We start from the raw sequence: 26,226 nt of genomic DNA, 5'->3' as shown, positions 1-26,226 counted from the left end.
TCTAAGTCTTACCTTCATTCCCCCTCCCTCTCCTTCTCCAGGATGCCAATGGCTCTGAGGAGAAGCGGAAAAGTGTGCTGGCTTCAACCACCAAGTGTGGGGTGGAGTTTTCTGAGCCTTCCTTAGCTGCCAAGCGAGCACGAGAGGACAGCGGGATGGTACCCCTCATCATCCCAGTGTCTGTGCCTGTGCGGACTGTGGACCCAACTGAGGCAGCCCAAGCTGGAGGTGTTGATGAGGATGGAAAGGGTCCCGAACAGAACCCCGCTGAACACAAGCCGTCAGTCATTGTCACCCGCAGGCGGTCCACCCGTATTCCTGGGGCTGATGCTCCAGCTCAGGTATGAGGGGGTTCCCCATGCAAACACCTATAGTATCTGTGTGCTCCTGGGGGCCTAGTACCCTATGGGAAAAAAGAGGTCATGGTAGTATAGGAGGGATTCAAGCAACCTGCAAGATACTGTTTATATTTTCCAAGCCAAACTTATGGATAAATGCACTTAGGGGAGACAATGAGACAGTTTTATACTTGAAATTGAGACTGCTTATGAAAATCTAGGATGTGTGAATCTCTTTCATTTTAGGTCAGCAAATTTTCACCTCTAATATGGGTCAGATTTTGTGCTAGGCATTGGGATATAGAGATGTTTACTTGTCCTGTCAGTACAAACATATATATGTTGAAATCTAAGGTTGGGGTTTTATCTATTTTAGTTTTTTGTCAGTATTTGTTTTACACATTTTGATGCAATGCATACTCATTTAGAAGTGGATTAGACACTTCATCATTGTGAAATGTTTCTTTTTATCTTTACTAGTCTTTTTGCATCTTTTTTTTTATTAAGAAGAATTTTTTTTAACGTTTATTCATGTTTTGAGAGACAGAGACAGAGCGTGAGCAGGGGAGGGGCGGAGAGAGAGGGAGACACAGAGTCTGAAGCAGGCTCCAGGCTCTGAGCTGTCAGCACAGAGCCCGACACAGGGCTTGAACTCACTAACTGCAAGATCATGACCTGAGCCGAAGTCGGACGCCTAACTGACTGAGCCACCCAGGCACCCTGTTGCCTCTTTGTTTTTGGTGTTTATTTATTTTGGAGAGAGAGAGAGCACGCGCATGTGCGTGAGTCGTGGAGGGGCAGAGAGAGAGGGAGACAGAGGATCCATAGGAGGCTCTGTGCTGACAGCAGAGAGCCCAATGTGGGGCTTGAACTCACAAACTGTGAGATCATGACCTGAGCCGAAGTCGGACGCTTAACCGACTGAGCCACCCAGGTGCCCCTCTTTTTGCCTCTTAAAATCTACTTTGTGAAATATTTTATTTTATTTCATTCCATTTCAAGAGAGAAAGAGAGAGCATGAGTGGGGGGAAGGGGTGGGGGGGCAGAGAGAGAGGGACAGAGAATCTCAAGCAGCCTCCGAGTTCAAAACATGGAGCTCGAGGGGCGCCTGGGTGGCTCAGTCGGTTAAGCGTCCGACTTCGGCTCAGGTCATGATCTCACGGTCCGTGGGTTCAAGCCCCGCATCGGGCTCTGTGCTGACGGCTCAGAGCCTGGAGCCTGTTTCAGATTCTGTGTCTCCCTCTCTCTGTTACCCTCCCCCGTTCATGCTCTGTCTCTCTCTGTCTCAAAAAGAATAAACGTTAAAAAAAACCAAAAACAAAACATGGAGCTCGATCCCACCAACCATGAGATCATGACCTGAGCCCAAACCAAGACCTGGATGCTTAACTGACTGAGCCACCCAGCTGCTCCTACTTTGTGAAATATTTAGATTTCTTTTGGTTAGTGTTGTGGGGAGAAAGATGCGATGTGTATCTTTTCCATCTTTTTACTTTTAGCGCTTAAGGTGTATCTTTCAAGTGGCATATAATTGGTGTTTGTTATTACCTGTTCTAACAACTTTTGTCTTTTAGAGCATTGATACAGTTTACATTTAATGCAATTACTGATATACTTGGGTTTAAATCTGCTCTCTACTTTTTGCTATTTATTCCATATTGCCTCTTCTGTTCTTCGCTACCTCTCCTTTCTCCCACTTTGGATTGATTGGGTTTGTCATTCCATTTCCCCCCTTTACTAATATATTCTTTATATACTTGTTTATTCCTTATTCTTATTTATTTACTTAATTATTACTCCTTTAGTAATTACCCAAGCAGCCTTTCTTACCTGGATTAATTGGAGGGAACTAAGCCCCACAATAAGGAATTTGAGTGACTAGTTTTGCAATTCACTGGAGGATGGCACATAGCTCGTACCCTTTCTAGATGCACAGGCAAGAAGCTAAGTCATTACATACCGTGAAAACTTACATTAGGCCTTAATTCTCTGGTTGAGAAGAGCTACTAGAGAGTAAAATATGCATTCTTGGCTTATTGAAATCTAATGTAAATTCATATTTTACCTCTTCTAGAACAATGCAAAGTTCTTACAACACTTTAACTCTGTTTTCCACTAATCTCTCACTTATAGAATTATTAACATGTATTTTCATTCTCTAAATATTTTAACATCACCAGGATGGTATAACATCATTGTTTTTGTTAAGTTTTAAATTTTAATCCCAATATAGTTAACATATAGTGTTATATTAGTTTTAGGAATACAGTCTAGTGATTCAACAATTCTATACATTACTCAGTGATAACATTATTGTTTTGTTCAGTTGTTGTCCATTTTAGCCTGAAAGACTTACTGTATGTATTTGTTGTTTTTCATTTCTTCTCATATCTCCAAGCTTCTATCTCAGATCATTTATGTGCTGCTTGAAGAATATCCCTTAGTATTTCCTTTAGTGCAAGTCTGTTAATGATGAAATTTATTAGTCTTTGATTGTCTGAACATGTTTTTATTTCTTCATTTTTGAAGCTGGGTAGAGAATTCTGTTGTTGGTAGTTCTTTTCTCTTAGCACTAAAAGGATATGTCATTCTATAGTCTTCAGACTTCCATTGTAGTTACGGTGTTGGGAAATCACCATTAGCCATATTGTTGCTTCTTTGAATTTAAGCTTTTTTTTTTTTTTTTTAAGTTTTTAAACGTTTATTTATTTTGGAGCGACAGAGTGCAAGTGGGGGAGGGGCAGAGGCAGAGGGAGACACAGAATCCAAAGCAGGCTCCAGGCTCTGAGCTGTGAGCACAGAGCCTGATGTGGGGCTTGAACTCACCAACCGTGAGATCATGACCTGAGCCAAAGTCGGATGCTTAACGAACTGAGCCACCCAGGTGCTCCAAGCTTTTTTTTTTTTTTTATCTTGTTGCTTTTAAACTTTTTTCTTTTTTTTTGGTCATTGGTTTTCACCAGTTTTTGCTGTTATACCTATTGGTTTTCTTTGTGTTTATCCTGTTTAGAATTTGTAGTCTTCCTTAAATATTTCTTCTGTCCTATTTCTTCTCTTCTCTCCTTCTGGGACTCTAGTTACACATTTGTAAGAGTTCTTTACCATATCCCCTATTTTGTCTGTTATGCACTTATCTGTGTTTTCCATTTTTCTCTTAGCCTGGACTATCTTTTAGTTTACATATTCTCTCTTTAGCTGTATCTAATATGTTGTTAAGCCAACTCACTGAGTTCTTATTTCTAGTTATTTTTTTTCAGTTACTGAATTTCTATTTGGTTCATTTTTAGAGTTTCTAATTCTTTGATGAAAACTTCAACCTTTTATTTTATTGCATAACCTAAGCATAGTTTTCTTAAAGTTTATGTCTGATAACTCCATTAATGGGATCCCATGGGTCTCTTTCTGTTACATTACTTCTTGTTTTTAAATCACATTTTGTTCTGTTGTATATCTGGCTAGTTTTAATTGCATGTCAGACATATATGAAAAATTGTTGAAGTAATTAAAGACTCTGGATGTTTTTCTTGTCTTCCAGAGAGGACTTATCTTTGCGTCTGACGGGTAGCAAAGGGCATTAGCAATCCTGAATTATTTTAATTTAATCAGAGATTGAAATGAGATGATTTTAAGTTGGGCATTATTCCACATGTGGACTAATCTATTTCTGATTCACCTTTGTTCTGAGGATATAGCCCTTTGGAGTCCCAATCCAAAGCCTGGGGGATTATCAGGCTCTCCTTCCCTGGCAAGCCCTAAACTCCATTTAGTTGCTCAGCTTCCCACTTACCTCTTCCAGTAATGCACCCACCTCTAGGGAAAGCACAACTCCAGATGCTGGGCTCACTTTTTCACTTTCTTTCATTTCCTGTATCTTGGCTCTTCAGGTCTTTGACAACTTATTTGCTCTCTGATACCTTCAAAAATGTGGTTTTTATATTGAGCCTGAATTTTCTAGTTATCCTCAGCTGGAGAGTTAGCCTGTGATTCTGTCCTCTGTAACAAAAAGGGGAGCTTTAAGATTGTCATGAGCAGCACAGTCTCTACTCTCTGGGGTCTTATTCTCTGGTTGTGATAGAGGTTGGAGGCTAGAGGCCTCAGTTTATCCTGAGGATGGCAGGAAGGAGCCTGAACAACTACACAGCTCAACATACCCATTTCATAGTTGAGGAAATAGGTCCAGAAAAGGCCAGAGACTTACCTATGTTTATACAGCCAAGTAATGACAGAGGTAGCCCTGGAATTTGGATCTCCTGCAACTCCCACCTGTGAGCACTTACACTACACCAGGCTTAGGAAGATGTTTATTTTTTTGGTTACTTTTTTTATTTAGTTATTTGTTTTTCCTTGTACTGTAGATATTTCAATCTTGCACAAAAGTATAGGGAATGGTAAATTGAACCTACATATTTAGCCATCACCCAGTTTTCATGGTTTTCAAAATATAGTCAAATCATTTTTTATTTGTATCTCTACTTTTCCTTACCACTGTTTTTTTTTTTTTTTGAAGCAAATCCCAAACATCATATCATTAAGTTCATAAATATTTAGGTTTATATCTGAAGTACATTATATATAAGATTCCTTCCTTTTTTCCTTCCTTCCTTTAACATAGCCTCAATATTATCACACCTAAAAAAAATGAATACAAAAAATATTGTCAAATATTCAAAATAGTTTAATTCCATTTCCCTTATTACAAAATTACAAATCATTACGGTTAACTGAGTTCATATTGGATTTCTTGTCTAACAAGTTTGGGGCCTTTGGTTCCACTGCATTTTTTTCTGTGCAATCATCTTGTTCCCCTAAGGGAGAAAGAATGAAAAATTTCATTTCTTCCTAGTCTATAGAAAAGGAAAGAGGGCACAAGTGGGTAAAGGACACGGCCAAGACCTCATGGACAGTCAATGCCCTCTGCTGAAAGGTGTTGTGGGAGCTGGACACGGGGAGAGGGGGAAAGCCTACTCTTCCCAGGTCTACTTAGTCAATGTGGCCAACCTCACCTATGGGCCAGCTCTGTACTCAGGGAGATGATCTGGATATTGCTCACCCTCATAGGGTTCCATTCTCTTTTGAGAGGATAGGGATGGAGCAGAGAAAGGCTTCTCTTCCCTTACAGCTCTACCCTCTATTCTACATGGAGACCCATGAGGCATATCGAGCAGGGAGAAGTGTAAGCTAGGAGGGCTAACCTTTGACAGCATTAGTAGGCTGGTCTGTTATCGTAGGACTAATTTTATGAGAAAAAGTGCTGCAAGGACAGGACTGTCTTCTTCCTTTTGTGGTCCCATGCCCAGCTCAGGTCTTGACACATAGTAGGGACCTCCATCTAATATACAGCTTGATAGCAGCCAGTATTTATTGAGTAATTACTACATGTCAGTTACTGTTCTCAGTGATTTCCACATATTAATTCATTTCTCATAGCTAATCCATTTGGTAGGTACTTACTATTCCCATGTTAAAAATGATGATGCACAGAGAAGTTAAGACATTTTAAGTGATAAGTAAAGGGGGTAGAGCCCATTCTAAGCAATCTAGCTGCAGAGCCTGGGCCCTTAACTACTACAGTTCTCTGTCCAATAGCATACTTCACATTAGGTATTGGGAACTATGGCCTGTGGGCCATATCCAGATGTAAGAATAGATTTTACCTTGTATCTTTTTTTTTTTTTTTTTTAACATTTTAAAAGGATTATTTAAAAAGAGTGGGGAAGAGGAGAAGAAGAATATGTAACAGAGACTGGGTGCAGCCCACAAAGCCTACATTTATTATCTGTCCCTTTACAGAAACAGTTTGCTGACCCCTGCCCTAGTGGAGACATTTGGACCTGTTCCCTGTCTCAGGCTTGCGTTGGTGGGTGTGGTGGGCAGGCTAAGTTCGAAAGGTGAGACTGACCAGCAGTGGTCAAGACTTCAGTTTTCCCAGCACATAAGAGTCTGAGCTACCTTGGTTCTGTTTCCTTCTCCAGGCTGATGACATGAATGTCAAGTTGGAAGGGGAACCTTCAGTGCGGAAACCAAAGCAGCGGCCACGGCCTGAGCCCCTGATCATCCCTACCAAGGCGGGCACTTTCATTGCCCCTCCCGTCTACTCCAACATCACCCCATACCAGAGCCACCTGCGCTCTCCTGTCCGCCTAGCTGACCACCCCTCTGAGCGGAGTTTTGAGCTACCCCCCTACACCCCTCCCCCAATCCTCAGTCCTGTGCGGGAAGGCTCCGGCCTCTATTTCAATGCCATCATGTCAACCAGCAGCATCCCAGCCCCTCCTCCCATCACGCCAAAGAGTGCCCATCGCACCCTGCTCCGGTCTAGTGAGTGACCCACCCTCAGGGGCCATGGGGGCAGGGAATGTGGGGAGGGAGGGCAATGGGCAGGAACGAGACTCTGACGATAAGGCTGCTGGGGATTGGCTGGAACACTGGGAAAAGGGGCTCCACTGTCTCTTCTCTGAGAGAGAAAAGGTGGTTGTCTTGGTTCAAGAACAGGCAGGGATGGGGTAGGGGGTATCAGCCCAATTGCTTGGGTTCAAATCCCAATTCTACAATTTACTGTTATGTTCCCTGTGCAAGTCATTGAAACTCTCTGGGCTTCAGTTTCTTTAGTATTTAATTGAGGATATTAGTAGTACTTGGTTGTTGGTGAAATTGCCAATTTAATCTATTTCTGGATCCACAAATAGCAGTTTCCTATGTTCAACCTGATAGCCAACTCACGGGGTTGTGGTGAGGTTCAGAGGCAGCAACAAACGTAAAGCACTTAAAACACCATGCCTGACACATCATGTTTGCTCTTAATATTATGTGGTAGATCCTGCCTCCTGGGGCTCTTAAATAGTTGTTTTGGCCAAGAGCAGACATTTTGGCTGGCCCGGGTGGTGAACTGTTGAAAAATGTGGGCCACTCCACAAAAAGATCCATTTCCTTTGAAAAATGGGATAATCTTATCTCGTAGTGTGGTGGAGGATTAAGTGGGAGTAAACACCTCCAGAGGTAGTAGAACAAGGGTGAAGCCTCCCATCACTAGATTACCCTTTGACCCTAACCTCCCATGCCCTAGCTCTCTGGTGCCCCCTGGTGTCTGTGGGTGAGAAATGGCTCACTCTGGGCTGGCCTTCCATTCCACCCTCCCACGTACCTTCCAAGCTTCTCTCCGTGCCTGGGTTGCGCAGGAAGAAATCACTGTAGAGACCAGACTGGCAACAAAGAGAGGCCTGTCCATCCATGAGCATTTATCGAGTACCTGGGTGTAAAGCATTGAACTGGGTCCTGTGAAGGCTCCAGTAGTGTATGGGACAGCACCGGTCTGTCAGTTCTAAAGAGAGTACAGGGTCATTAGGGAGTTGACATGGAAACCTGGGAGACAGAAAAGCAGAGGTTCTGGGCACAGTGGGATCAACAGCCAGTGAGTGAGGGAGACCCTAACCTCCAAAGCCTGCAGAGCCTACTAGCCTGGGGTGGTGAGAAAGCCTCCAGGAGAGGGTGGGGCTAGAGCTAAGAGCTTGAACCTAGGAAGGAGGTGGGGAGGGCATACTCGGCCCCGGAATGAGTGGTGGAAAGGCCTGGAGGTAGGACCGTGCAGGAAGAGCGAGGAGCCATGAGTAAGCAGTCAGCTAGGTTCCAGGGTCCGGGCAAGGGGGTGGTGGGAGGCATAGATGAAAGGGGAGCTGCATGAGTGAGCCGAGCTGAGGAGTTGCAAGTTGCAAAGGGGGGGAGGTCAGCAAAGGTTTTTGGAGCAAGGGAGTGCCTCCATGTGGGGCACTAAGATTAGTTCAGGAGAAACTGAGGCAGAGAATCCAGCATGGAAGTGAGGAGATATAAACAGGGTTCTCCTTCACTGCCTTGCTAGTGTGCCAAACGTTTCAGCTTCTTTACTAGAGCAAGCATAGTTTAATGTTGGAGCTAATTCTGTAGTATGGGAGCTCCTGGGGCAGGGACCCAGCTTTGGGTGGTGGTAGTAGTAGTAGTAGTAGCTAATATTTATTGAGGGCGAGGCTTTGTGCATGATTTCACTCAGTCCTCGCATTAACCCTAGGAGGTAGGTAGTAATAGCCCCTTGCAGCAGGTGTGAAAACAGAAGCACCCACGTGCTTGGCAAAGTCACAGTTAGTCGTCACAGTTGCAGGCTGAGGAGCCAGGATTCACCGTGCCTGATTTCCAAGTACGAGTCTCTGTGAGTCACTGCCATGGCTCTTGTGCAAACAGAGCAGCCATGTAGGGTGGGGTGGGGGAGGGGCGGCTTGCTGAAGGCAGGAGGGTGCCGTTCACCGATGTGCCTTTTGTCCCATAGATAGCGCTGAAGTCACCCCACCTGTCCTCTCTGTGATGGGAGAGGCCACCCCAGTGAGCATCGAGCCGTAAGTGCAGCCCTTCCTCTGGCCTATGGTACGAGGGTGGCCGATGGGGTCCAGTGCACGCAGGCCCTGTGAGGAAGAGGAGGGTTGTGTGGGGCCCACAGAGGGCTGAACAGCCTCTGAGATTCTGCAACTGGCTCTGGGCTTTACTGTCCCCACCCTAAAGGAAAGGACCAGCTCGGTTTGAATTTGCCTCTGAGTATCGGCAGGGCAGTCCAAGAGACTCTTTCCCTATCTGTAAACTTGAAGCTTCTCCCCTTTCCAACCTCTGGGCCTGGTCTTTCTGGCACTACCAGGTCCTGTTTGCCAGGCTGTTCTCACGGAAGCCAAATTCCTTACACTCAGTTGAGGTCTTGCTGTGCTCAGCGTCTGCGGACTACCCCCTGCATCTTCTCCCATCCCAGAGAGAAAGATTCCCTGTGCCCGCGAGGTGAGGCCTCACTCCCTGCCCTTTCCACCCCTGCAGACGGATCAATGTGGGCTCCCGGTTCCAAGCGGAAATCCCCTCCATAAGGGATCGTGCTCTGGCAGCTGCAGACCCCCACAAGGCCGACTTGGTGTGGCAGCCGTGGGAGGACCTAGAGAGCAGCCGGGAGAAGCAGAGGCAAGGTGAGAGGGAGCCTGCACCAGCAAGTGAAGGTGGGCTGTTGGACAGGTGGGTGGGTTAGGCCCTGAACGAGATTTCTTCTCCTCCCCTCCCACGCTTGCTCCAGTGGAAGACCTGTTGACAGCCGCCTGCTCCAGTATTTTCCCTGGAGCTGGCACCAACCAGGAGCTGGCCCTGCACTGTCTGCATGAGTCCAGGGGAGACATCCTGGTGAGACGATGGCCCTGGTGGGGGGAGGGACCCTGAGGGAGGCTGGCATGGATCCATGTCTGCTGCCCAGGAGCCAGGGCTGCTGGCCTACTGATTGGAGGCAGGCAGGAGGGTCTGACCGGGTTGGGGGTTGTAGGGGCTCCACCGAAGGTAGTCGTAGTTCCAAACTCCAGACTTTGCTGCACAGGGTCCTCTTGTCCACCCTAGTCCCTGATTCTGGGTCAGTGGGTCCCCGCCCTCAGAAAGGCTGTCACTGAGGGCTTTCTCCACCTATGGCTGTCTGTCCTGGGGGCCACATGTTCTCTCTTAAGAGGCCCTTGGCCTGGTTCCTGAGCAGCTCCACCCTCCGTGATCTTGCCATCCTGCCAAACCTCTTGCCCCTCAGCAGTTACACAGGGTAAAAATAAATGCCCACCTTACTACTCAGAGGGTTGAAGAGGCCTTCTGAATTGTGCCTGGCACCTAGGAGGCTCAGCCTACCACTGAGACCCCTGCAAGGCACTGACCTTTTCCTCACTTCCCCTTCAGGAAACGCTGAATAAGCTGCTACTGAAGAAGCCCCTGCGGCCCCATAACCACCCACTGGCAACTTATCACTACACAGGTGAGCCTGGGACCTGGAGCCTCAAGGTCTCAGCATCAGCGGGGCCCAGCTTGGTGCTGAGTCACAGCCCTGGATGGGGTGAGGAGGTTGGGGGCAGATAAGCCAAGAGCCGGAGTGAAAGAACTGACACCAAATATGGGGTAGTTCTCAAGGGGCTTCCTGTGCCCTGAAGGGGCAGAGAGAAAGGCGTGGGCAGGTGGGAGCCCATGCAGGCAAAAAAGTCCATGGCAAGGTGCAAGGGACAGGAATCTGGGGAGTGCCATCCCAATTGGCATCTGGTGCTTGGAACTTAGACAACCCCTGGAGTGCCGTGTCCCATCCTGGGCACTGTGCTTTTAAAGGGACAGTGACCAAATGGCATAATCACAGCAGCCACCGATCCCTGTTGAGTGGTACCTCTTGTGTGTGCAAGGCAGAGCAGCAAGGGTTCCACGTGCATTATCTCCTTGAGTCTGCACCACAACTGGTGAGGTGGCTTGTGTGACCAGGTCCCAGTTCCCAAGTGAGGTGATTGAGGCTCAGAGGCTAGTAAGTGGCAGAAGCAGAAATATGGATCAAGCTCTGAATGGCTGCAGAGACCGTGGACGGATGACTTCACACTTTTCTGCTGGTCACTCACAGTCCCATCCACCTCACTAACCCTGGCTCCCGCTTTGCCTTACAGGTTCTGACCAGTGGAAGATGGCTGAGAGGAAGCTGTTCAACAAGGGCATTGCCATCTATAAGAAGGATTTCTTCCTGGTGCAGCAGCTGGTGAGCTGGGGCTCTGTTTCAGGTGCAAGAGGCAGCCAGGGGCCGGCTGTGTGATTTGGGGCTCCCTCTGCTGGTGGTGGCCCTGCAGTCTCTCTGAAAAAAACAGTCAGGTTAATGCCACTAAGTATTGTCGGAGAGAATTTTCTAAACAAAACAAGGGGAGAAGATTGGGCCTTTCCTCCCCTTGGTTCCGAGTCTTCTTCCCTCATGTTAAGGTAGTATGGCCATGCTGGGGGTGGGGGTGGGGAGGTGGGGGGGGGGGTGGTCTCAGAAGGAGGCCTGAGTGGGCAGACCCAGTGGTGTCAGACTTCAGAGTGTGACTTGCCTGAGGCAGAACAGGAAGAGAAGGAAGGCTGCAGACTGAGGTGAGCCATTTCCCAGGGGGCTGGAGTACTTCAAAAGCCACAATCAGTATGTAGAGGAGAGGTCACCCTAAGATGAGGGGAACTGAGAGCCAACAAGTGACTGTATAACAGACCGGGCTGGGTGGGGGGGGGCCCACTGCCTTCTTCCTGTCAGACCCAGGGCTTCCTTCCAGTAACTCAGCTGACCGAGCAGAGGAGGCCAAGTTGACTTTTCCTAGATTGAATTTATCTTGCCTCTCCCCATGTTCTTCTGGGAGAAGATTGTTTTGCTAATCCAAGTACCTGCATCTTTCCAGCAGCCCTGTCTCATAAAATCTCAGCTGTACAGACCACCGAGGGAATGGGGTTTCCAAGAATGTGCTCTTTCCTCCTGGAATTTAATTGTAGATTGTGTCAGGACAGCTCTGGGGACTGGGCAAAGTGCGGATGAATTCTTCTACAAGGGCCCTGTTGTGAGGACAGTCATTTGCTGGGTTTCAGTAACATTCCATTCCCTGATTGGGCAATATTTCTGCGAAGTACCCGCCTGTGAAATTCACTGTGGTGCCCCTAACGCCTTAATGAGAAGAGCAGACTGTTAGTCACACAGATGATCAGAGAGAATTGACAACAAAAGTGTAAACAGGATCTAATTAGTAAATCTGTGACTTGGCCATTCCTGTGAGATACAGCGTATCTGTTTTCTCCTCAGGCGCAGAGAACTCACTGACCCCTTGGGCTCTGTAGACAGACTTCCCAGCTCCCACTGCAGCCCAGCAGTTGGCAGAGCAGTCTGGGAGCCGGGGGGGAGAAAGGGCAGAGTCAGAGCAAAGAGCCTCTGTGTGTGGGAAATCTGTCCGGAAACTAAACCCAGTAGCCAGATGGATTTGTGAAACGGGAGCACTAGGATTTCAGATCTTGGGAGGCCCTTGGAAGTCATCTTACTTGTGAAGAGACTTGCCTGAGGTCACACATTTAGTGGCAGAGTTAGGAGTGAGACTTAGGCCTTCTGCTTCCTTTTCAGGTTTTTCCAGAGCTTTCTTGTTAGTCTCCCTTGAGTGCCACTCTGATTTAGGACAGTTTAACATTCTTCTATCCTTACTTGTCAGTTGCTGTTCCCTGGGAGGAATGACAGTGTTGCCCAGATTGATGAAGGGAGTCTGTGTTGCCGGGTCTGGGCTGGCTCTGAATGGGGATGGTGTCCAGACTTTTTCACCCTTAACTGTTTACTTTGAAAAATTTGAAACTTACAGAAAAATTGAAAGCATAGTACAGTAAACACCCACGCATTCCTCATTTAGATTTACCAATTGTTAACATTGGTCACACTTGCTTTCCCTCTTTCTCGGTCTATACTTAAATTTATATACACGCTTATTTCATTTCTCTGTGTTTTAACTAGTCATTGAAAGTAAGTTACAAGCGGTCCCTAGGTGGCTCAGTCGGTTGAGCATCCAACTCTTTTTTTTTTTTTTTAATGTTTATTTATTTATTTTGAGAGAGCAAGAGCAGGGAAGGGGCAGAGAGAGAGAGACAGAATCCCAAGCAGGTTCTGCATTGTCAGTGCAGAACCTGATGGGGGGCTCGAATCCATGCACTGTGAGATCATGACCTGAGCCAAAACCACGAGTTGAATGCTTAATCCATTGAGCCACCAGGGTGCCCCAAGTGACAAACTCTTGATTTCGGCTCAGGTCATGATCCCAGAATCTTGGATTGAGACCCATGTTGGGCTCTGTGCTCAGCATGACGCCTGCTTGAGATTCTCTCTCGCCGCCCCCCCCCCCCCCTTTCCCTATACCCCTCTCCCCTGCTCATGCTCTCTTAAAAAAAATTTTTTTAAAGGTATGTTACAGACTTGATCCAAATATCTCTTAAAAACAAGGTTATATATTCTTGCAAAACCATAATACTATTATCATACCCAAGAAATTTAAACTAATAATATTCTCTAATATGCAGTCCCTATTCAAATCTCCCCAGTGGCTCCATGTGGTCCTTTTTGGCTTTTTTTTCCCCCTTCCTAATAGTGCTGAAGTGTTGTTTAATTGAATGTCAGTGGTTTGTTCAGGGAAGGCATTGGAGAAATGCTTGCATTTCTTGGGTTTCTTGAGTTTAGCATTTGGGGAGGAGGGGACATGCATGGATGGGAAAGGCTGGAGAATCTCCAGGCAGATGAGCTGAGCCAGGAACTCTGACCTCAGTTTTGGCTTCAAATCAGATCCAGACCAAGACCGTGGCCCAATGCGTGGAATTCTACTACACCTACAAGAAGCAGGTGAAAATTGGTCGCAACGGGACGCTAACCTTCGGGGATGTGGATACAAGTGACGAGAAGTCGGCCCAGGAAGAGGTTGAAGTGGATATTAAGGTGACTCCCTTCCCAGCCTCAGCTGCTTAGAGTCCTGACTGTGTCTGGGGCCGAGGGCTGAGTTGAGAGCCTGGGGCCAAGCTCTCTGGAAGCCCCTGGAGGGTAAAGAGAGCAAGGCAGTGTCCCTGACAGCCCCAAGGAGCTGATGTCCTGGGCACTGGACCTAGCCCTTTAGGTCCCCCTGTCTGTCTGTCAGCGTCAAGGTAATAATACATTGTGTTGATGCAGAACATTGGGGAATTTTCCCACAATATCTGCATGAGCACTGACCTCCTGTCTCCTCATAGCACACCTCTAATACTGTCGCCCTAACTTGAGGCATTCTTGTACAACCATCATGAATATGTTATCTCTGCATCCTACCACATGTCAACGTTACTGTTTCTACGACATCCGCATACCACCTGGGCTACTACTTCATATTTTTCTTTAAGTCAACTCAGTTTTTACTCAGAAGGGAAATGTTACGTCCCAATCATAAACAGAAAACCAGTACTGTTTGCCGTAGAAGGCACTAGCAAAAGTAAATATATATGAGAGTCAGTGTTGTTAAAATCCAGGTAGATACTGTTACCTGCCAGGGCTCTGAGTCTCAGACCTGACCTTTGGTTAATTAAGTCTGGGGGCTTATTCTGGGGAGTGTGCGACTCTTGATCTTGAGCTCGTGAGTTCGAGCCCCACGTTCAGTGTAGAGATTACTTAAAAATAAAATCTTTAAGGGGCACCTGGATGGCTCAGTCGGTGAAGCATCCAGTTTAAGCTCAGGTTGTGATCTCGTGGTTTGTGAGTTCAAACCCCACGTCGGGCTCTGTGCTGACAGCTCGGAGCCTGGAACCTGCTTTGGATTCTGTGTCTCCCTCTCTTTCTGCCCCTCTCCTGCTTGCGCTCTCTCTCTCGCTCTCAAAAATAAATATTAAAAAAAATCTGAATCACAGGAAAAATTATTAGGGAAGCATTAAATAGAGACAAGCAGAAGTTTAAAAAAAATCTCTAAAAAATAATAATAAAGTCTGGAGAAGTATAAAAGACACATTTAGACCTAACTCAAAACTTTATGTTTGACATAATCAGGATAGAAAAGAGAATGCTATTTAATTCTGTGTCCACATATCCATCTAACATCATGTTGGGGTTATAACTCCATACTTGCTGACATGCTGCATGAAGACAGGGAGTGGTTTGGTCCCTCTTTTACAGACGGGGAAGTGGGCGGAGTTCCCAGAAGCATTACAAAGACAGTTTAGAACTGGAGCTAAGGCTGCTGTCTGCTCTTCCAGACCACCTTGCCGAAGGATGTGTCTGTCTCTTGGACTGGCATGCTCCCTTCCTGCCCCGAGCTCAATCTCAAGTGCTCAGTCTCTTCCTGAGGGCTTTCAGGGCTCAAGACTCCCTCTTCTTTCCCAGGCCGACTATCTGGGGGAGGAGATAGAATTATGTAGTGCAGGAGGCTGGCTGGGCCAGGCCAGGCAAGCAGGATGAGCAGGGACTAGTCGTCCCCGGCTGGGTCAGAATCGGAGCAGTATGGCTGTGTAACTAGAGCTCCAGGCTCACTGCCCTCATTCTTATCCCCCATAGACTTCCCAGAAGTTCCCAAGGATGCCTCTTCCCAGAAGAGAGTCTCCAAGTGAAGAGAGGCTGGAGCCCAAGAGAGAAGCAAAGGAGCCCAGGAAGGAGGGGGAGGAGGAAGTGCCAGAGATCCAGGAGAAGGGAGAGCAGGAAGAGGGGCGAGAGCGAAGCCGGAGGGCAGCGGCTGTCAAAGCCACACAGACACTACAGGCCAATGAGTCGGTAAGTGTGACCTCCACTAGGGGAGCCCAGGGCCAGGAGGAGGGCTGGAGCTGGGCCTGGGGGTGAGGGAGGGAGGGCAGAACAGGAACATGGTGATGATGATCATCGCCATAATGGCAGGAAATGTACTAAGTACCTTATGTTTTTAACTTATTTAATCCTCATAACCCTATGCGGTAGGTACTGTCATTATTCCCATTTTACAGATGAGGAAATGGAGGCCCCTAGATAAGACAGCTGGTAGGTAGCCTGACTCCAAAATTCTGCTCTTAAGTTTTTATACTATACTGCTTCTGTACCTGAGACTGAAGAAGAAGGCTTTGTGAAAACCCAAAAGGTGTGTGGGACGTGGCAGAAGCATCTATGAGTTGTAGCTGTGGCAGGTTCTCCATGAGAGAGCTGTGTCCCTGACAAGAATATCTGACAAGAATGAGCTGAAACATTGGGGTGCCTGGGTGGCTCAGTCGGTTAAGCTTTGGCTCAGGTCATGATCTAGTGGTTCGTGAGTTCCAGCCCCTTATTGGGCTCTGTGCTGTTGGTGTGGAGACTGCTTGGGATTCTCTCTCTTTCCCTTTCCCCCACTTGCATTCTCTCTCTCTCTCTCTCTCTCAAAATAAATAAACTTAAAAAAAAAAAAAGGGCTGAAACAATGAGAATAATAACAATGGCCCCTCTCATAGGTTCTCTGCAAAGTGCCTTCCTTTCCAGTATCTCATTAATTCCTCACAATAACCCCATAAAGTGTTAACCCCTACCTCAAAGATAGACGCAACTGAGTTCAGAGATGATATGTGACTTGCCTGAGTTCCTGCCTGCAGTCCTCGTAGTGAAGTCCTCTGTCCGCCATATCATAGACCAAGAAACAAGACATACCACCAGAGGTGTTCCTTGTCAGGGAGATGTCCCCCCAAAGAGAGTAGGGATTACTATGAGAGCCTTGCAAATTTTTTTGTGTGTTGTACACTTAGGTTTGCAGGAAGACTCCAGACTGTTTGCTCCCTTCTGAGCCTGGGCTGTGCTCTTTCTCCCAGAGCTGTGCTCTATGCGCAAGCTTCATCAAGTCCTGCTGACTTTTGGGAATACTTCCCTAGGAGGGTCAACCCCATGCACGTACTTATGACTCCTAGCGGCCATCTGAGGCTCCCCTAACCCAAGGCCTGTGATTCCTCCCAAGCACCTCTCCAGGTCTGTCCCAGGTGTCCTCCACTCTCCATCATCTGCTTGGCATTTCTCGTGGTGACTCATGCTGTCTGTCCCTTTCACTAGATTTCAAGCTCCCTGAGAGCAGGGGCTCCTGTCTGTCCCCTCTGTATCCCCAGCATATGGCACCGTCACGTGGATTTGAATCTGATTTATGGAATTAAGGCATGAATGGATGGACTAAATGACTGAAGACGTGAAAACATTAATTGAGACACTGAGACCCCCTTCAGATAGATGCATGGAGACGTCTTCTGGCAGCTTGGGCTGTCCCACAGGATTACTGTACCAACAGCTTTGTAAAGATACAGTTGGCCAGGGGCGCCTGGGTGGCTCAGTTGGTTCAGCGTCTGACTTTGGGTCCGGTTATGATCTCGTGGCTCTTGAGTCTGAGTTGTGCATCCGGCTCTGTGCTGACAGCTCAGACCCTGGAGCCTGCTTCAGGTTCCATGTCTCCCTCTCTCTGCCCCTCCCCAGCTTGTGCTGTCTCTCTCTCTCTCTCTCTCTCAAAAATAAATAAACATTAAAAGAAAAAAAAAAAGTTGGCCAAAGACCCAAATGGGCTGGCAAAAAGCAGTGAGTACCTTGTCACTGAAAGGATTCCAGCGGATTCTAGAGGACCGTTTGGCAGGAGCATCTGACCTTTAAGAGCCCTGTGTTCCTGAGATGCCAGAATTCAGGAACCTCTCTTCCCCAGATCTCTCACCTCTCCTTGTTTGATCCTCTCCAGGCCAATGACATCCTCATCCTCCGAAGCCATGAGTCTAATGCCCCTGGCTCTACTGGTGGCCAAGCCGCAGAGAAGCCAAGAGAGGGGGCAGGGAAGTCACGGAGGGCACTACCTTTCTCGGAGAAGAAGAAAAAACCGGAGACATTTAACAAGACCCAGAATCAGGAGAACACTTTCCCTTGTAAAAAGTGTGGCAGGTAAGATGCTAGGCCCTGCCTCCCCGGGGACCCAGCAGGGTGGCCACGGCTGGGGGCCAGGAAGTGTGCTTTCCAGGGGAGCTTTCGCGTTGTCATCTGATTGGCTCCGAGGGTTTCTAGGGCAGTGACGTCACTTGGCAGCTCTTGGAGCAGGGGGTGACAGCACTGGATCCGGAACCCTTCAGTTCCCTAGGTGGAGGGTAGAGCCGGTCGTGTGGCCCAAGCCAGTCAGGCGGGGCCGGGGACCCGCCCGCCACACAGACGCACCCGTGCACGGGCGCGCACACGCACACTGCCCAGACACACGCGCACCCGCACGCACGCTCTCTGGTCTGGTGGTCAGGGGGTGGGGACGGCCCTCTTACTGGAGCCCCTCCTGCCCGGCTGCAGGGTGTTTTACAAGGTGAAGAGCCGCAGCGCCCACATGAAGAGCCACGCAGAACAGGAGAAGAAGGCTGCTGCCCTGAGGCAGAAGGAGAAGGAGGCCGCTGCCGCCGCGGCAACCGCAGCCGCCGCCTCTCCGCACCAGCCCGCGCTGCGCGAGGAGAGCGGCGCGGGTGAGAGGGGCTGACGCCGCCGGGGCTCAGGGGCCCGCCCCTCGCCCTGGACCCCCGGCCCTCCCTGCACCAGCCTGCCCAAGCTCCTGCGAGCACCCTGGAACCTCCAGAGGGAGAGAGGAGAGATCACGTGGACTTTTCTCTGAAGAACAAGACAATAAAATAAACGGCTCTTTTATTTATAAAGGCCCCAGGAGCAGTCGTCTAGGCTGCAGGATCCAGTTCTCTTTGCATTCTGTCTGTCGGAAGTAGTCCTTGCGCGTTCCTCCAACTGCACTGCGAAGGCCCCTGCTGGCTGGGGCTGCCCCTCCGGACGGGCTCCAGCGCCGCTACTGCTGCCTCCCACGCTGGGACCGCTGCTGCCGCGCAGCCTCTTCCGGTCCTCCTGGTTCCCCCTGCTCCCCCTCGGCCACCATGGAGAGCCAAGCAAGCACAAGCTCACCCTCCTTGCAGCATTATTCCCTGCCCCCCCCCCCCCCCCAGAGGACCTCAAAGGCTGCACAGGCCCTGCCCCAAGCCCCAAAAAGAGGAACTCCCCTGGAGGGATTGTGGTGGCCGTCTCCGAGAAGGAGCTCAGCCTGGTACCTGTGCTGTCCCCTACACGACAATGTCCAGGCCTAAGCTGCTCCGGTGACCCTGTCCTCAGGCCACCACCTATGGGAGGAAAGCTACCAGAATGCCTATAGGGCAGAGGACAGGTACCTGTCCCTTTGCTGCTTGCTAGCGGCCTGCTAGGTCTCTGAAGTTTTCTCAGATATTTGGGGAAGGGGCCAGTGTTGGGTCTCAAGCTCTCAGTCTGCTGGAAGGAAGGGAACTGTGCAGAGGGTGGAAGTTGTAGGGTTGGGCTGGAGAGAACTTTTGATAAGCCCTGGCTCTTCCTGCTTCCCACCTTTTTGCCAAACACTTTTGGTCCCCGACGGCTGCTAAGGGGGCTTATTCTGGGCCCAGCCTGTTCCCTCTTGCGGCAGGTTCCTTGCCTGCGTATGTCCTGCCCTTGGCAGCTGCTTCCTCACCCCATCCCACCTGGTCTAGCGTGGATATCCACCACCCAGCCCCCGGTCCTACATGCTGGAGATTTCTGGATCCTTCCCTGGGAGGGGGAGGTCTCCTAACCAGATTGGACAGGAGCCTTCATTCCTCGACTTGTGTCATTTGGGAGCTATTTATTTATTCTTAATATTTAATTTTTAACATCCTCTCAGGGACCAGGGGCCTCTTGCTTTCCAGAGGCCCAAGTGCATTTATCCCAAAATAAGGCACCTTCTTGGCATCCGCCCCCCCCCCCCCCCCATTCCTAAGACCCTAAGGTCCCTCACCTCATTGCTCTGGAAGCTGTTGCCAGTAGGAGTGATTAGTAGCACTGAAAGAGGGTGGAAAGGTGGAAGGTGTCACCAAAGCCACACAAAGACCAGCAGGAGCAAGGGAGATCAAAGGCAGTTCTTATTGCTACCTCTTCTCTGGCTATATTTTCAGATTGCCTGAGGGGATTGACTGGAAGCCAGAATTCTAGTTCTGTTTCTAGTTTGAAGAAGCCATATTTGGCATGGAGTCACTGAAGTGAAGTGCTAGAAGGTTCCAGAGGCCTCCCTTGCCAGTCCCATAGAGGGCTGAGTTATTTTTCTGATCTTGCTACTCAAGTTTAGTTGTGTTAGAAGTTCTAAGTGAATGCAAGTATGTTGCAAGAATGCAGGTCAGCATGTTAGGAAGGAGCCAAAAATTCTACTACTCTTCTTACAAGATAGCCTAAAGGCGCCATGTTGGTAGCTAAGAGTGGGGAGGGAGTTTTGTTTCTGAACTATGCACTAACTGGTGTTTTTCAGCATTGATTTATGCATTAATATGGTTCTTCAGGACCCCAGATATGGGAGCAACATCTTTCTCCCCGCCAGACTCCAGGATCGCTACATAGATCTTCAACTTCCCAGTTAGTTTCCTCCAAAGGCTTCTACAAACTCAATGTCCCAAGATCGCAGAAATCTGGTATACCCTCCAGAAATAGAAGGGTAGCAAATTTAGGCTGCCTGCTAAATCACTTATGTAATAAGAGTGCCTTCGCAGCTTTGCCCCAAAGTGCTACTTATGTTTCCCAAGGTTTTTTCTATTTAAATATAATTTAGTTTCAGGCCCCTCTGTGGACACATGGTAACAGGAACATCCTTCGTTTAGAGTGATTCTCCTCTTCTAAGCTCATAGAAATCAGACTAGGTGAAATGTTGGTGGAGAAAATCAAGGTGGTACCTCTGTATTAATTCCACCAGACCCTGTATTTTAGAAGCGTTCATGCTCCAGGATGGATTTATATCTAGAATATAAGGTGAAAGTTAAGATGTTTAGAGGGCAGATGCAATTGTTCCAAGTGACCTGCCAATAAAGTAGGTGCAGCCATAGGAGCTGGGATAGGTATATCCTTTATGGTGCTTTCTCCCTGTGAACACATTAGGCTCGTCTTGTTTGTTTTTCTTCCTTTTTTCTTCTGTTCAGAGCTGTTTAAGAAGTTAAATGACAAACACCTCCAGCTTTATTATGCCCTCCCCACACCATTTCACATAGCCATTTTCCAGTCTCCATCTACACTTTGCTAAGGGCATGAAATTAACCTAGTGCCTGTGTTCCAGACCGTTTCTGAGGTCTCTTACCCACCCACGGAGTCTGTGCTTCAGTGCACTGGCCTCCATGCCTTCAGCAGCCCCCCTCACAGCTAAGGTACACCCTCATCCCTTCTGCCTCCCCACCTCCACCCCTGGCACAGAGGTCGTGTGCTGCTTATGTCTAAAAGAAATCCCCTATATTTAACTGCCTCAGTGACCTAACCTCTTTCTTCTCATGTGCCAGATGTTAAGATGAAGGAGGAATACAACACATACTCAAGCCTCAGCTGTTTAAATATATTTTCTCTGGGGCTCTCTTTTTTCGAACGGTATTTATTACCAGACTAGCAAGCCTAACTCCTTAGGTTTACAGGAAGTATGCATATTTTTATAAAACAATTGTATGTCCTCCCCATATTTTGCTGTGTTAATATTTGCCTCTAACAGTTTGCAGCTGTTTCACCTTTTCCTTGTTTGTCTCTAAGTTGAAGGCCTTGTTTGGAGGGGACAGCACAGGAACAGCCTTGACAGTCTGTAATTATTGTACAGATATTTTAATAGCATATAAATAAGTATATTCCTTTTATTTTGGGGAAAAAACATCAGACACTGCCTTTTGTGTGTTTGCTGCCTGTGGCACCCTTTTTAAAAGACTGTTACATATTAAAATAGTGTGTATATATATATATATATTACCTCTTTTGCTGTACAGTTGTGATAGACCAGACTGAAGATTTTATTTTTTGTGTGCTTTTTATAAAAAAAAAAAAATAACACACTAAAGTAAATCTTGCGGATGTGATTGTAATGTACCTATGTAACTTATTTACTTTTGAATGTTCTTCTGTATCTTTAAACCTTTTATTAAATAAGGTTTTAAAAATTCAGAGTTGAAGGCTGTGTTCTTTTGGGGAGATTTTCACCATCTGGGATCGACTAAGTAGGCCTTGTTTTGCTTGCAATGTATTACTTGACATTTGGAACCACAAGGATTCTCTTTTCATCAGGTCTTTGTCAGTGATGCCGGAGAGGAAAAATAACACGCTAGTGTTTGCCTGTTTCAAGGATGACTGAATAGACACAGATCTTTTTACATAACTTTAGACAAGAAAAAGTCTCAACTCAGTGTCTCACACAAAAATATGTACACGGCACACTTCCAACGTGTTAGTTTCATTGACCTAAAGTATGGAGGGTACAGAATGCCATCAGGTGGCACAGGGAAGTCGCGGGGCTAAAGATGGTATTTTCCTATGCAGCGGTAGGCCAAGTTTGCCTTGGATGCATTTTCAACAATATCACCTTAACTTCACTCCAGAACTGTATTACCTTTTAAACACGGTGCTTTGTTAGAAAAAAAAAGATCCGGAAAACGTGAAAAAGGAAATGCGCCATCAAAATAACGCCTGGAGACCCTCGCTAGCCCCTTGGCAACCGCTCGACCCCGAGAACCACGGGAACTCGAGGAACTCAGGTAGTCAAGGCCACCGTTGCCATGGTTACGCTCCGCCACGGGGGCGGGGCGGAAGCAGCTCACTGGGCCTGCCCCGCTCCCCACTGCGGCAGTAACGCCTTCGCTGGCTGCGGATCCCAGGACCTGGCAGAGGAGCTGCGCCACACCGCCGCCGCAGCCGGCGCACCGCCACTCCTGCCCGCCCTTGCCTCGCTTCTCGGTCCTCCTGGCGCCTCCGCTGCCCGTGTCGTCGTTCCTCGGCCACCTCGCCGTCTGGAGCCATCACTAGGTCTGCAAAGAAGCCACTTGCGGACTGGCCCCGCCGCCGCCGCCGCCGCGACCTCAGAACAATCTCTTCCTTCGGGGACTGCGCAGCCCTCGTCTGCAAAGCAGCCGCTCCTCGCCCAGCTGAAGGCCGGGCTCCGACCGCGAACGCCGGATCAACAGGGGGAGCAAGCAGCGGGTGCCCGACGCCCCAGCTGCCGAGAGAAAGCGGCCACGCCCCGCGACCACACCCCGGCGCCTCTTCAGCCCCGCGGCTCCAGGCTTCGCCACCCGCCGTCGCTCCTCGCCTTCTGCGCTGCGACACGACACCCTGCCTGCGGGTGGGAGACGCGGGCTGCAGACCCCGACCCGAGACGCAAGATGGCGGCGGACGCGTGACTGACTGCCAGAGCATCCCAGAGGCTTCGCTCGGAGAACCAGCCGAAGGACTGACTTTGCGGGGCAGCGAAAGGACAAGAGGAGGACTCTGGTGTCATTTGTTAATTGTGATCGCGTGAAGCTTGCCTCCCTCGGGCATATTGGGGGGAGTGTCTGCTGCTGTCCTAAGTCCCAGAGCACAGGGAGCCACAGCCTAATCCTTATTTGTAGAGTTGGGGCCCTTGACAGTTGGGAAAATGGCGATGACACTGTTGGAAGACTGGTGCAGGGGGATGGATGTGAACTCCCAGAGAGCCCTGCTGGTCTGGGGGATCCCAGTGAACTGTGATGAGGCTGAAATCGAAGAGACCCTCCAGGCTGCGATGCCCCAGGTGCCCTATCGAGTACTTGGGAGAATGTTTTGGAGGGAAGAGAATGCAAAAGCAGCCTTGTTAGAGCTCACTGGCGCTGTCGATTACGCCGCGATCCCCAGGGAGATGCCGGGTAAAGGAGGGGTCTGGAAAGTGGTCTTTAAACCCCCGACTTCCGATGCTGAATTTTTAGAAAGGCTGCACCTCTTCCTGGCGAGAGAGGGGTGGACCGTGCAAGATGTTGCCCGCGTCCTTGGGTTTCAGAACCCTGCTCCGGCCCCAGGCCCAGATATGCCGGCAGAGATGCTAAACTATATTTTGGATAATGTTATTCAGCCTCTTGTTGAGTCCATATGGTACAAGAAGCTGACGCTGTTCTCTGGGAGGGACATCCCGGGGCCGGGGGAGGAGACCTTTGATCCCTGGCTGGAACACACTAATGAGGTCATAGAGGAGTGGCAGGTGTCTGATGTAGAAAAGAGGCGGCGGTTGATGGAGAGTCTTAGAGGCCCTGCCGCTGATGTCATCCGCATCCTCAAGACTAACAACCCTGCAATAACCACTGCTGAATGCCTGAAGGCCCTTGAGCAGGTGTTTGGGAGCGTCGAGAGCTCTAGGGATGCGCAGGTCAGATTTCTGAACACTTACCAGAACCCGGGAGAAAAGTTATCTGCATATGTCATTCGACTGGAGCCTCTTCTGCAGAAGGTGGTGGAGAAGGGGGCTATAGATAAAGATAACGTGAACCAGGCCCGCCTGGAGCAGGTTATTGCCGGGGCCAACCACAGCGGGGCCATCCGAAGGCAGCTGTGGCTGACGGGGGCTGCGGAAGGGCCTGCCCCTAACCTCTTCCAGTTGCTGGTGCAGATCCGAGAGGAGGAGGCCAAGGAGGAGGAGGAGGAGGCTGAGGCCGCCCTCCTGCAGTTAGGCCTGGAGGGGCACTTCTGAGGCCCAGGAAACAGGCTGTACTGCAGATCTAGATCACAGCTGCTTTCCTTGTCTCCATGCTATCTTACAGGTGTCTCTTAGTAGTAAAGACTTAGCCATGTGCTGGGGGGGAGGGGGTTTGAGAGCAGGGAGGCAGCAGGCCTGGGTATTCATGTAACATTAGTACAATCGTGCAAATGAGCACCCTGAGCTACTTACTATAAGTGAGTCGTACCTAGCTGCAATGCCAGGTAAAGACTTGTGCACCAGTGCTCAGTGCAAGCTGTCGTTGTGGCAATCATCAGTTGTAAAACGTGAATTTGTGACACTTCCCATTGAGGTAATTGTGAAATTGCATGTTCTGATGTTTAGCGCAGGACCTGGCAAACACAAAAAGTGTTCAGTAAAAATGATGAGCCGTTATTACTAATATCGTGAATAGTTCTGTGTTTACAGTAAATTGTTCCTAATTTATATTAATGGAAAGAAATGTGACTTAATTAGATACTACCAGTTATTCAACCATACAAAGCAAATTTCTTATTTTTCATCTTGAAACGTCTGGATCAGTTTAATTGACAAGTGTTCTGAGACTATGGAATGGGGTGTTAGGAAACAATTCTAGAACTGCGTGAATCAATTTTTCTCTGTACAAGATACAGATATAAACTGCATGGGAAGGTTATAAAGAACCAGTTACAGTATCTAGTTCCCCACTTCAACTCTGTCATTGAATAGTAGTTCTTGTTCATGCTGATTCTAAGTGTTCTAAATTTCAAGTTATCAAAATACATGTATATGAATAAAAATATTTTAAAAATTCTATTGTCTTGTTTTTCTGACACATATACAAAATTTAAGTGTAATTAAGCTCTATGGTCTCTTAGGAAGACTTCCCCATGCTGCTAAGAAAATCAGACTTCAATGATTTTATCTTTAAACTTCATGTCATACTATGCGAGTTTAAATTGCAGAACCTTTTGGTATTTTCAACTTTTGCATGTTTTCTACAAGGCAAGTGTTAGAAGGCTAAAAAGACCTACGTAAATATTAACTTACTGTAAAATGTTAGAAATTCCTGAAATGGGGCTCAGGATGTCATCTAGCAATGCTTTCTCTCCCCTTTCTAAATCCTTTTTCAGCTAAAGGTGTTTATTTTGCTGAGGAATAATTCCTCAGCTTAAAATGAAGGTTTCAGATTTATAGCAGCCATTTGATATCAAGAGGGTACAAATAGGGAAACAGTTTAAAAACACGTTTGACTTCAGAGCTTTAGTGACCAAAGGTGTCTTGAGATCCTAGTAAATCCAGAAGTGGTTACATGAGCATAAGAGTTCAGTGGGGTTTTCCCCTAATAACAAGGCTTTAAAATTACAGCCAACCTATTTGACAATCATCAGGTAAAAATTTATTTATAAAGGCTACTACTGGTGTACAAACATTTTTCTGTACACTCATGTCATCTGTTCCACCCTCACACGCTTAACACACACATCTCCAAATGTTTGATTCTCAACAACAGATACGCAAGTCTTTGCTTCCCCCAGTAAACATGTCCTCATTCCTCTACTCCCCAACTCACATAGCTTCCCTCTCCATCGCCATTGGCATGACAGCATGGCACCGGGTACACGCCCCCCTCACTTCTCAGAATGTTATCTGTACACATTCACTCCCACCTTCCCCCTGACACTCTCATAAACACACTCCCTCCTCCCACCACACGCGCACATGCACACACACACAGACCCCCACGGACACAAACACACACACTACAGCAGTCTCCCATCCCAACCATACAATCCTGTTTCTCCACACATGCTCCCACTGCCACCTCACACCAGCCAGCCACATATACACACACATTCTCACTCCACGCAAGTTACGTTCATAACGAAAACAGTGGGTTTCTCTCACCCGATGTCAGAGGCATCCTTCAATGTCTGTACATAGAGATATACCTTCTTATAGCTGCAGAACTGACTGCATTTTAGGAAGGAGGGTTATCACTTCAGATTCTTTTATTATATGTAACGGTTATATATCGACATATACATACATATGTATTTGATTACATATATATGGTACACATGTAAGGATTCTAGATGTCCATCCTTTATTCTAGAAAACTAAAAATAATGAGCTGTTTCTTATCTGAATTAAGGGTTTCTCTTTATAAAAGGCTCAAA

General features: G+C 48.0%; 2 protein-coding genes across 5 annotated transcripts in view; both read left to right on the top strand.

Annotated features, from left to right (window-relative positions):
• MIDEAS (mitotic deacetylase associated SANT domain protein) overlaps positions 1–21,529 on the top strand; it is a 67,805-nt gene extending 46,276 nt beyond the window's left edge. For all 4 annotated transcript variants that reach the window (XM_027066114.2, XM_053224684.1, XM_053224683.1 and 1 more), the window contains 11 exons: positions 42–341; positions 6,311–6,656; positions 8,632–8,698; positions 9,162–9,304; positions 9,409–9,512; positions 10,041–10,116; positions 10,781–10,869; positions 13,435–13,584; positions 15,160–15,372; positions 17,303–17,499; positions 17,890–21,529. In XM_027066114.2, coding sequence (XP_026921915.2) covers positions 42–341; positions 6,311–6,656; positions 8,632–8,698; positions 9,162–9,304; positions 9,409–9,512; positions 10,041–10,116; positions 10,781–10,869; positions 13,435–13,584; positions 15,160–15,372; positions 17,303–17,499; positions 17,890–18,070 — 1,866 coding nt within the window. In that variant the 3' untranslated portion in view covers positions 18,071–21,529. The remainder of the gene's footprint in view (positions 1–41; positions 342–6,310; positions 6,657–8,631; positions 8,699–9,161; positions 9,305–9,408; positions 9,513–10,040; positions 10,117–10,780; positions 10,870–13,434; positions 13,585–15,159; positions 15,373–17,302; positions 17,500–17,889) is intronic.
• A 708-nt stretch (positions 21,530–22,237) lies between these two features.
• Positions 22,238–24,860, top strand: PNMA1 (PNMA family member 1). The gene has a single exon (XM_015071673.3). It carries the CDS (start codon positions 22,997–22,999, stop codon positions 24,056–24,058), a length of 1,062 nt encoding a protein of 353 aa, XP_014927159.2. The 5' UTR covers positions 22,238–22,996; the 3' UTR covers positions 24,059–24,860.
• The last annotated feature ends 1,366 nt before the right edge of the window (positions 24,861–26,226 follow it).

This window comes from Acinonyx jubatus, chromosome B3 (assembly GCF_027475565.1).
Source record: "Acinonyx jubatus isolate Ajub_Pintada_27869175 chromosome B3, VMU_Ajub_asm_v1.0, whole genome shotgun sequence".
Taxonomy (NCBI): domain Eukaryota; kingdom Metazoa; phylum Chordata; class Mammalia; order Carnivora; family Felidae; genus Acinonyx; species Acinonyx jubatus.
This window is presented reverse-complemented; position numbering and strand designations above follow the sequence as displayed.

Excerpts from the sequence above, each read along its gene's own strand:
- PNMA1 (XM_015071673.3), top strand. The coding sequence starts at position 22,997 with ATGGCGATGACACTGTTGGAAGACTGGTGCAGGGGGATGGATGTGAAC.